An 11,476-nucleotide genomic window follows, 5' to 3' on the forward strand; every position below is an offset into this window, starting at 1 on the left:
AGATTACAAGACCATATAAGTTAATGTTTCAACTGGGCATGTGTACAGGTTGCATAGTTCATAGTGTATTTTTATTCATGGAAGCCATATACATAGTCTATAGTTCACCACTTGGCAGCAATGTCAATCAGTGAACTATAAGGTTAGATGCAACAAGGTTAGATCATCTCCACAAATTCACAAAACTTTAATTACACTAGTGGATTTGTATGGATTCTTTATGTGACCTCATAATGACGAAATTTATTACCTCATCATGTGGGTATAATAGCAGTCACAACAATAGACACAAAATCTACAAATTTACTCAATCAGTCTTGTGCAGTTGTGGTTTCAACCTACGATAGATATAGATACGAGAAGTCAGTGAAGGCTGTTTTAGCAGGTAAGCGCGCGTGTCAGTGCTTGTACTAACTGTCGTGCGTCATAACCATGGTAGCTAACATCGGCCCAGCATGACGCTCGCTATTAACAAAAGTTGCGTTCGACTGAATTTTCAGCTATAGTTACCTCTTTGAACCCATTTGGTATCGCTTTGCAGTTTCAAGTGGATGTGTGACTATCCGGCCATAGTCTAGTATCCAAGGTTAGGAAAATTTGAACGCAATCGACACTATTAACTTCGCGTACTATACTGCATAGGCCAGTCTATGGATTAGCCCCCCTACTTATAAAATCATGGGTAGCTAGTCTCCCTATTTATACTATGATACCAAAAATTTTTTTCTATAAAGCTCTATAACATACTAGCTTCAGGGAGAGTATCCATCCAACCTTGTATACATGGCCCGGTCTGTGCAAAATGAGCGCGCAGAGCCGGTGTAATTGCATTCATAGTTAAAAGTGAAGAAGTCGAAGGGTTTCTGTGGAATGAATTCTGTTAAAGGGCTTTTGAGAGAAAGGAACTAGGTAGGTTTCTGTCAACCTAAAATGGCTACTGTACATGTGAATTGCTCTTATGAGTATTATACTCTGTATAATTCCGGCTGCTAATGGTTAGAACACAGTAATATTTCCGGCACAGTGCCACTCTCTGGTGGAATAAATTGCCATTTGAAGTGCCCTGCAAGCATGGAGAGTTTGTCTCATTAATCAAGTCTTACTATCTGACCATTAATAGTCAATGTGCATGTGTATATATTTAATTGTCTAACTGTTGTTTTGTATTTGTTATTTATTTGTTTTATATGCTTTATGTACTCTGGCATGGAAGAACGGCTATGCCGAATGTCATGAGTTAAATGAAAAAACAAGTCAGTGTGATGATGTGAATGAATTTGAGTGCAGCATTTAGCTATGCCTATGTATAGGTCAAGTTTTAATAGTACATGCAGTGTCTGTGCATGATGTGATATGATAGCTATATTGAGAAATGATGTGATATAGCTATAATTATGGAGTTAAATTGCACAATGTACTAGTACTGTCCAAAAATGTGGTACATGGCTATAAGTCTTGTCATCATCACTGGATCTTGTTCATGGCTCGTTTGGAAATGAATGATATCACATTGGAAGGGTTACCATGAAATACCAGACAGTGCATGTTTGTAGGTATAAGTGTGAAAGCATAAGTACTATAGACAAAGTGCAATTAGATAACAATCACAATTCAATACCTACTATAGCTACAGTAGCTGTATGATTGCTGGTATTTTAAAAAATAAATTGCTGGGCTGAAATGCTATAATTATATTATCCTGATAGCGTTTAACTTAAATTCTTTCCCACACAGCGAAGATACTGCATAACACTTGCTAGTCTATAGATGCATGGGAGCTGTATACAATAATGTTTATGTTGATTAGATTAGCAATATAGGTTGTATAATATTTCAGCCTTTACACTTTGTCCCGGATAATATCATTGTCATTGCATAATATTTTTTTGTCTAGTATGTAGCTGGAATTGATATGTATGTAATTTAATTATGATAGTTGCAAAAATTTATAAACATTGGCCGCTAAAATGGAGATGTCAGAACTGAATTGTAATGGTAATCACCATTGTGAAGTTCACCACAAAGATTCTGCCATGACGGACGAAGAGACACACACTGAGTACAATAAACATACTCCATCTAATTCAGTTTCGATATCTGAATCTGTGATTCATAAAAACAGTACTAGTGTTGCTGTTCAACAGAAAGCACCCAAAGTTTTGAGACGGGTTGTGTCAAAAGAGAAAGCCATTGTCATTGAGAAGATATACTTGCGTATACTACTTGTTATATTGTTGATTCTGGTGGTTGCAGTGTTTCAGATTCCAACTGTACTTTATTATACTGATCCACCATCAACTAATGATTTTCAACTAGATGGTGTTAACTTGGAAAGCTGCACTGTAAGTTTCTCAGTAGAGTACAGGCTATGTGTGTGGTGTAGCTACACAAATGTGTGCATGTAAATTATAATAATTATATGAGTAAGGAATCTCAGTTGGAATTATACATATATATGTATGTGAAATACATATTGACTTAATATGATTATACTCTTATGTGACATATTGATTTGATTTATTGATTTAAAAGCTATTCTTTGCTTGCTTGCTTGCTTTAGCTAGTCTCTACAATTTAGTTATAGTGAAACCCCACCATGAGTAGAATATCGTTGTTATAAACCCAAGGACCACTGAGGAAAAGCAGGAGGCCAAGGTGTTGATAACAAACATATCCTACAAATGCGGGTGTAGCTTCTATCCCACACTTTGAAGCACTTGACAAAAGATGTGACAACTACTGAAATTGAGTTGTTGATAACAGCGTATCATGACACACCTTCTATCCCATGTGCATTGAGACTATAGATAAACTGTAGGTTGTATATAGTTTCAATATGTGTTTGTAGTTTAGTATAATATTGTTTCATGTTGCCTTGATCATGTTGTCTTTCATATTTAAATATTTTCTACTGGGGTCTAAATTCCATTCCTGGGGTTTAACTGCCATGTTTTTACTGGAATAGAGAATGCATTATTTACCTATATGATTGTATTGTGATAGCTGCTGTCTCATGTTAGTACATGGCTTTTAAGAATTGTTTATGGGTTGTGGGAATTATGTTTTGGGCTACTGATGATTAACTACATTGCTTACAATTTGTTTGATACCTGCATCACTTTGCTGTTTGGCCAACAATTGTAAATTGCGGGTGGGTGGCTCTATTATATTGTTAATATGTGACCGGAATTACAAAAAGGGGTCTTCCACACACATCCACTTTACCAACTTTAACCACTTATAACTTCAGATTGGAAAAGGCTTTTGACTTAAAATTCAGTCAGTAGTGAGCACCAACATAGCTTAGTGGATAGAGAAAAGTTCAGGTTAATGTGTTTCTTGCTTGCTAAGTTATTGTATTCCACGTTTATAGAATTGGATGTGTGTGGAAGACCCCTTTTCGCAAATCCGGTCACATATCTGTTATTTAATATCAAGAATATTAAAGGGAGCCTATTAACTCCTAACTAGCCTGACTCTGTACCATCAACTCGAATTTTCTGAATGTTTCACACACATTAATAGACTTGTGTTCATGAATGTATTTCAAGTTTCACCAAGGCTACTTGAAGAGATCCACTGCTAGTAGCTATTTGGAGCCATGTAATAAATAACAGAACATCTGAAGCTCACATCAGAGTCCACCTATCCAATAATACTCCATGACACTAGTCTTCATCCCAATTACATGACCACACAACTCCCTGCCAGTAGTAATATTTAGGTCATGTGACTATCAAATGCAATAATAAATTTGCATGCGGCTTTAAAATTATCATGCGGGTGGATGATAGGAAACAAGGAATCTACAATTGGTGGCCTTTGCCTCTGTGCTTCCCCAAATGTGTATACAAAGCTGTCACGTTTCTTTCACATGACTATTAGTCTATTGCTTCACCATTGTCCAGCATTAATGGCTACTATTATTCCACTGACATTTGCTATGACCCATTTAATTGATACTTTCTTACTGTTGCCTTGTGTGCCCAGGCTGTTGTTGCTTCACACATGTCGTTGGTAGAAAGATATTTTGGCTGTGGTTGCAGCAGCGTGACCTTGGATCATGTTGTTGTTGATTTAGTACATGTACAGTGCATGGTGCATTCATTGCTGTATTATACATTGCTGTGTTATACATTGTTACTATGTTGAATGCTGCAGCTGCAACAACTGAAGTAAGATTTTAAAAACAATATAGTTCTGGCTACAATAATATGGTATACCTATGTATTGTTCTGGTGATTCACTAACCATGTATATAAAGATAATGACCATTCTACTGACGGTATGTTCACATACAGTGTGGTTAACTAAGTACTGCAAGTGTACATGTCAGTGTTTATTACTTTGAAAAATATTTTCCTCCCAGCTGTTAAATGAGCTAAGGTATTTTCTAATTGAAGCCTTACTAAATTTAATATATAGCCACTATCCTTATATGGTTGTCTCTTTCAGACAATGATATGATGTAATAGTTGTTATAGCAGCATTTTGTGCTGTTACAATAAAATGCACACAGTCAATGAAGTGATGTAATCTAATTTATTTCCATGGCTTCACAGATTACTCACAATTTGTGTTCATATATGGCTTGTTAACAAATGTATATTGTTTGGAATATTTACTACAGGGAGCCTGTATTCCGTGGAATAGCGGAATAGCAGAATTACGGAATAAGCGAATATCACATTCTAAATATGTGACTGGGCCAGCAAAAACAGGGCATGTAGGCATAAACTACACCTCGTCACTCTACAAGTTATATCTCAGTACTTGAACAGAATACTTGCATTTTGTAACTTGTGTAATAAAGCCAATTAAATTCTCACTAAGGGCTTAAAATTGCATTGCTAGTCTAATGAAAGGTAGAAAAAGTAGGCAAAAATCATGTGCCCACATGCCCTATTTTCACAGGCCCAGTCACATATTTCGTTATTGTTTATAGCCTCTATAACGTTTTAATATATATACCTCACCTCATAGAGAACACAATCACGATGGCACCGATCCTCGGGGCGATCTTTAAATAGGATGTATACAAAGATATTCACTCTAGAACAATCTAACTAAGCTAAACTACTGTTAAATACACTTCACTGCATAATCGCTAGAAAACTAGAAGTTCTTTGTGTTATACTTACTGAGGGGTCACTAACTCACGAAAAAGGAGTACGGATGTCAAAATCTTGAACAAATTTCTCAAGATTTCACGGATTTCAAAAAATCGAACGAGAGCTGCAAAATCTGATTCTAAATTACAGGTTGGTGTAGAGTGACAAGTTCTGAAACACCAAAAAATAGTGGGAGAAAGAAATAAAAGTTCATGCAGGAGCAAAGCCTCACGAAATTGATAAGAATTGCGAAGCCATATAAAACCAGGAGCAAAGCAAAGATAACTATTAAAAGAAACCATACAAAACCAGGATTGACTTGCAGCTGAAGCCCTATAAAACCGGGAAACAAGGCCAATCATTCAGGGGAAATTCCGTGAGAAATCCCTCAAAACCAGGAGCAAACTGTGGAAGCCCTATCTGGTGTGAAACCCCACAAAACCCTGCAGGAGCATGCATCTGTATGCTTAATTTATTTGTAGTTTGTGTGTTGCTATAATGCACTTGTCAATTTCATGCCCCACCCCCCACTCCCCCCTACAGGGGATTTGACAAATCGTGGTGTCAAATTCCCCACTACTGGGGCAAAATCGGCTGTCAAATCCCAACCCCCATAGTAGGGGATTTGACAGCGATGACTAAGCGCATATTGCATGCATGCGACTAGTAATAAATCTGCCCTGTAGCTAGTAAAATTATAACAAGTGCGATTTTATTGTTTAGAAATGCAACTACCGAAAATCGGTCAGTGAATTGGACAACTGTCAATTGCCCCAGGGGTGGGGACAAGAAGCAATGTCAAATCCCCACCTGGGGTGTGGGGACGCCCGGGGGTGGGGCATGAAATTGACAAGTGCATAAGTTTATGAATATGAAGTTTTGCTAAGTTTGTGTGGCTAAGTTTTTGTAGTTTGCTAAGTAAATTCGAAGCGGAGAGGAACATCGAATTTCATTCTTACAGTTTGCATGGATTCTCTCCTGGTTTTGTGCTGCTTCTTTTCTACAGCTCCTGGTTTTGTTTGGCTTCCACAACTCGCTTAATATATACAAATCTGAAGCGGAACGGAACATCGGATTTCATTCTTACTTTTGAGCAGTTAGCATGGATTATCTCCTGGTTTTGTTAGTCTGGCGGCGCCCGCCCCTTCGCATAGAGTAAGGGTCTGGTATGCTTAGTATAGTGGAGTTGTACTGGATTACCAAAAAGTGGTGCAACCAATCAGAACGCTCCACGTTTAATCAGCGCATTTTTGTTTATGTTACATCAAAAGAATGAATCAAATGCCCTAACAGTACTGAAAGAAACAGAAGGAGTTAGCTAATAAAGAACAACGAGAAGAAAGTGTTATTTCGGGAAGGGCTTTTCGCCTTGTTTGATACGCGAAAAACCCGGGTTACGCTCTGATTTCCTAGGTAGGGAGACATGTGTATTCTATAAAAGTAGACCAATCCACTTTCGCCTGTGTAAAGGCAAAGAAAGTTCAATATCACTGCCACAGTTTTGGGTGAGGCACTTCCGTTATGACCATTTTCGTTATGTCATTACATTCAAATTAAATTCCTCCAGAACAACTCGGTGATACTAAGTGTACCAGACCCTTACTTTATGCGAAGGGGCAGGCGCCGCCAGACTATGGTTTTGTATGGCTTCTTTCCCACAGCTCCTGGTTTTGTTAGGCTTCCACAATTCGCTTAATACAAATCCGAAGTGGAGCGGAACATCGGATTCCATTCTTACTTTTCAGCAGTTCGCATGGATTATCTCCTGGTTTTGTATGGCTTCTCTCCCACAGCTCCTGGTTTTGTTTGGCTTCCACAACTCGCTTAATACAAATCCAAAGCGGAGCGGAACATCGGATTCCATTCTTACTTTCCAGCAGTTTGCATGGATTATCTCCTGTTTTTGTTTTGTATGGCTTCTTTCACGCAGCGCCTGGTTTTGTGTGGCTTCCGCAACTCGCTTAATACAAATCTGAAGCGGAATGGAACATCGGATTCCATTCTTACTTTTGAGCAGTTAGCATGGATTGTCTCCTGGTTTTGTATGGCTTCTTACCCACAACTCCTGGTTTTGTGTGGCTTCCACAACTCGCTTAACACAAATCCGAAGCGGAGCGGAACATTGGATTTTATTCTTATTTTTGTGCAGGAGCAGTTGAGTGTAAGCTATGGTACCAGAACGAGTATCATGATAATCAGAATCATGATAAGAGCATAAGATTTCATATTTCAGGCAGGATTTCATTGAATGTGTACGAGATTTCGAATCAGTTGGTGACCCCTCGATACTTGCTCATACCAGCTGTCACGCACGAGCAGCTAGCTAGCTAGCTAACTGGCCGAATAGTTTAGGACAAAACAATTCATCCCCTAGGTAGCTACACTAGGTAGCTATCCTATCTTTGTACATATCCTATTTAAAGATCGCGCTGAGGATCGGTGCCATCGTGATTGTGTTCTCTACGAGGTGAGGAATGTATATTAAAACGTTATAGAGGCTATAAACAATAACAAAATATTTATAACGTGATTTTTTGTTATTCTGCTATTCCGTATTCCACGGAATACAGCCTCCCTTTACTACATACCATTTGTAACTATAGTGGTTTATCTGTAGATAACTATTTTGCATCATGGTCATTTCAGGTAACTAATGTAGAGATGTTTCAACCTTCAAATGTGTCTTTACTTGACAAGTGTAATCTGTGTAAAGAAAGTGAACTGTGTTATAATTGCACTGACGACATAGCAGAAGAATTTTATTTGTTACAACTAGTGTATGACTTCAGTGTTGTCACCAGGAACAGTCAGTGTAGTAAAGCTATCCGTTCCTTGTTTTGCAATGCTGTCACATCATATGATGATGATGACATAACAACTCCTCTGGATGAAGAGTGTGTGAAAGTTAGAGACAATGAATGTGCAGCTGAGTGGAGACTTATGGAAACATTTTTCAATGTCACACTTCTGGACTGTAACAGTTTAAATGACTCTGGCCATATTTTATTGTCAAAAGCTCCAGCACAGAATTGTCCTGATGACTTTGGAGTGCTGTGTGGTTCTGTTTGTCAACCATTATGTGCTGAGATCTCTTTATTCAATGATGCTGCTACCACTGCTTATGAAGTATTGAACATCATATTTCATAGCATGTCTGTTGTTAGTGGATTTGGTACCTTAGTTGCTTGCATTTATGATAGGAAGAAAATGTGAGGGGAATCGATTACTGGTGTTTGCTTGTGATTTAGTGATTAGGCACAATGCTTATGTACTGGACATAGCTATATAATACTATGTAATTTGTATGTGTGCAAGCATTGGGTAAACGCTGTGTGACTATTGTTAACTAATATGCTTTTAATTTCACCTATTATGCTGTGTTATAGTATTCAAATACCCAACCTATTATGCTCATAGTTATGTTATGCCTCAGTTTGCTAATAAATTTTCAGTTTCCAAAAGAATAACATTTTTACTTGCGGACAGCTGTTTAACAGTGGAAGCATTGTTTGTTGTCTTGTGAAAATTTATCAATCTGTTAGTTTTGTGAACCATATTATTGATATACTGTATAAACAGTCTTGTCAAAAATGACTGACTGCTCTACTGAAACTGTGGACTGTTCTGTTAGAGTATGTTGATCTTTTTCTGTGGCATTCTAGCTACAATTAGTAGTATGGTACAATTATTCTGCCTATTATGTTATGCTTCAGACCCCTATTATATCTCATAATCAGCGTATTGCTAACTATTGCCTGGTCAAATTCCTTGGAGGTAGTGATATCAGATATCCCTTCGACGTCTACTTGTGTGTGTGTGTCTGTCTGTCTGTCTGTCTGTCAGTCAAACATTCAAACCTTATATTATGTCTATCAAGACTTTATTATTAAGAAGTGAGGGAGTGTCTATCTGGACTACATTCAAAATTATAAATATTACTTTAGTGTGTTCAAGAAGTGAAGGCTCGACTTCTCTACCAATGAATAAAGGTATTAAAGTGGAACATGATTTAGTACAGGCTGCATATTGAAAGTTCTCCCATCAATTAATACAAATACAAAACTATTGGTCTGTATCTGTCACTCTGCCCATCCATTCATTTGTCTGTCTGTTATTTATCTGTCTAGCACTTAGTAAATATTTTAATCAATGCATTGATGTACCAACGATACTTTAGTTTGTGCTATACATGTAACATTATAATAAGCATGGCATACATCAGTGTTTCTTCTTCATGTAGGTTTACTTATCCATTAATATATGTGGTATACAACACAGTCACTTTTCAGATTATTTGTAAGTTTTGTTTGCTTTGGTTACGACAAGGTTTACTGTTTCACAAATTTTGTAGCACTGTTTCTTTTGTTACCGTACATATTTGGAGTAAATGATTTATTGTGTTCTCATCCTAATCTGATTGTGGCCAATTCTAGACCAACCGAATTTTGTCAACTCCAAGGTATGTAACCATTGTATTTATTGTAAAATTTAAGATTTTCCTGTAGGACTTGTAGTGCAGACTGGAGCTCTGATATTTTTTGGATTTTGGTTATTTCACCTTTGTCACTTGTTTCATAGTTTACTATACCCATTCAGAGCACAACTGTTGATGAAATCTGTACATTTCAAGAGATATGCTCACATGATTGAAATAGTGATAGTGCTAGGATGTGGGTTTATACCTAGTATAGTGATAGTCAGCACTTCGGGGTATGGATACTCAGGATTTCCGCCATCTTGCAACAGTGAGAATCCTGCAGTACTATTTTATACACTGATATTACCAATAGCTCTTGGATCAACTGTTGGACTATGTGTATTACTCTTTTCTCTGTGGACTTTACGTATGGTAAGAAGAGGGTGTCTACGTTAATTTTTTACTGTGATGTAGCAAGTGTGTGATATTTAAAGTAACAGGTAAATGGTTATAAAGCCTATTAATACAAGGAGCCAGAAACACGATACTAATCAGAAAAAAAATACTAATCAGATAAAAGATCCCAGTGACTTGATCCCAGTAACCAAAAGAAATTTCAAACCCCTTTGCCCAATTACTTTTATGGTGGTACTACAGTTTTTGCATCTAGAAATCCAGAGGAGTAGCCCCCCCACCACTACTTTTTTGTACAAGTTGTTCACATTTCTGTTCATTCCACTTACATGCCATAGGCAGAGCTGAAGGAGGAAACTTTGCCCCCTAAAACTTTTGTCTCTTTCTCTTGGATTTTAAGGATGAACCTAAGCTTCATAGTTTTACTTTATCAAATAGAAACTGCACACTATGTTTGAAACCATTGGGTGAAGGAGTGTCAATATCAAGACTATACTCTAATATACACTCTTATAGAACATTCAACTCATTATTATTTATTTTTATGAAGTTTGGTTATGTTTATGTGCGTGCATTTGTGTCATTTGCATTTTCTTTACCAGAACAAAATTGTGCAAAATGTCGCATTGAGACAGAGACCATCAATGCGAGATATAGTGTTTACTCACTACTCAACTCCAGAGACAAAACTGATAATCTTGTTCTCGTACTATTGCATCACAGTGATCTTATTGCTGATACATCTGGTGGTCAATTTGCGCAGCATTGATCCTGCTAATGAAAATCTTATAAACTTTACTCTGTGTTCAGCTGGTGGCAACAGGGAAGAATGTGATGATTTTAGAGAAACACTTCACCGGAGTCTGATCCCATCCATAGTGTTCGATGTGATATCAACATCATTCATTGCATTTGCAAACATCATCAATTTACTTTATGTGTTACAATATAAAGATGTGAAGAAAGCAGTCAACAAACTATTCTCCTCAAGTTCTACATGAACCAAGTGTATTTTAAATTATGCATATATGTGTTGTACATTATTTTTATAACATTTACGTATTGCCTTATGGTGAGGTGAAAAATACTTAACAATTGTGCATTTAGTGATAAAAGTACCAAATTTGGTACAGAGGTAGAAGATCACCTTACAAAAAAATCTGGCCAATGCATACCATGCCCCCTTTGATAGGTTCCGTCCACTCAACCACGCTAACAAAATATTAATGTTTAATTACACAATAAACAAAGAAAATGACAAACTGAAAATGAACTCTCTACCATATGATATAGAATTACACTAATTTACCTATGTTGGCATAGCAGATATGGCCAAAGAACATTCTGTGTGTAGTATTTCTACCAAGAACACTGTTGTGACAGTATAACTATGAGCAATTGCATTATTAGACTATCATCACTTGTGAACTTATCTGATGTTTTATGCAATCATGTAGATTCTTTCATATACTTAAGTAGTGTTAAAGGTAAGAGCACATACAGTACATCCTAAGAAATATGTGAACAGATTTGC

General features: G+C 37.1%; 1 protein-coding gene across 3 annotated transcripts; it reads left to right on the forward strand.

Moving 5' to 3' along the window:
* The first annotated feature begins 275 nt into the window (after positions 1–275).
* LOC136260543 (uncharacterized) lies at positions 276–11,029 on the forward strand. Of its 3 annotated transcripts, none has more exons than XM_066054323.1 (7): positions 276–385; positions 1,895–2,342; positions 7,758–8,320; positions 9,352–9,407; positions 9,463–9,570; positions 9,617–9,960; positions 10,545–11,029. In XM_066054323.1, the coding sequence occupies exons 2-7, from the start codon at positions 1,968–1,970 to the stop codon at positions 10,941–10,943; spliced, it is 1,845 nt and encodes a 614-aa protein (XP_065910395.1). In that variant the 5' UTR covers positions 276–385; positions 1,895–1,967; the 3' UTR covers positions 10,944–11,029. The 3 variants fall into 3 exon arrangements, with proteins under 3 accessions (XP_065910395.1, XP_065910394.1, XP_065910396.1); XM_066054322.1 differs by having other exon boundaries at positions 278–385; positions 1,937–2,342; XM_066054324.1 differs by lacking the exon at positions 276–385 and adding an exon at positions 1,237–1,253 and having other exon boundaries at positions 1,937–2,342.
* The last annotated feature ends 447 nt before the right edge of the window (positions 11,030–11,476 follow it).

Source organism: Dysidea avara, chromosome 7, assembly GCF_963678975.1.
Source record: "Dysidea avara chromosome 7, odDysAvar1.4, whole genome shotgun sequence".
Lineage (NCBI taxonomy): Eukaryota > Metazoa > Porifera > Demospongiae > Dictyoceratida > Dysideidae > Dysidea > Dysidea avara.

Coding starts and splice junctions, on each gene's coding strand:
- LOC136260543 (XM_066054323.1), top strand. CDS start 1,968: ATGGAGATGTCAGAACTGAATTGTAATGGTAATCACCATTGTGAAGTT. Junction 9,571..9,616: donor CGAATTTTGTCAACTCCAAG/GTATGTAACCAT, acceptor ATTTTCCTGTAG/GACTTGTAGTGCAGACTGGA. Junction 9,961..10,544: donor CTCTGTGGACTTTACGTATG/GTAAGAAGAGGG, acceptor TTTCTTTACCAG/AACAAAATTGTGCAAAATGT.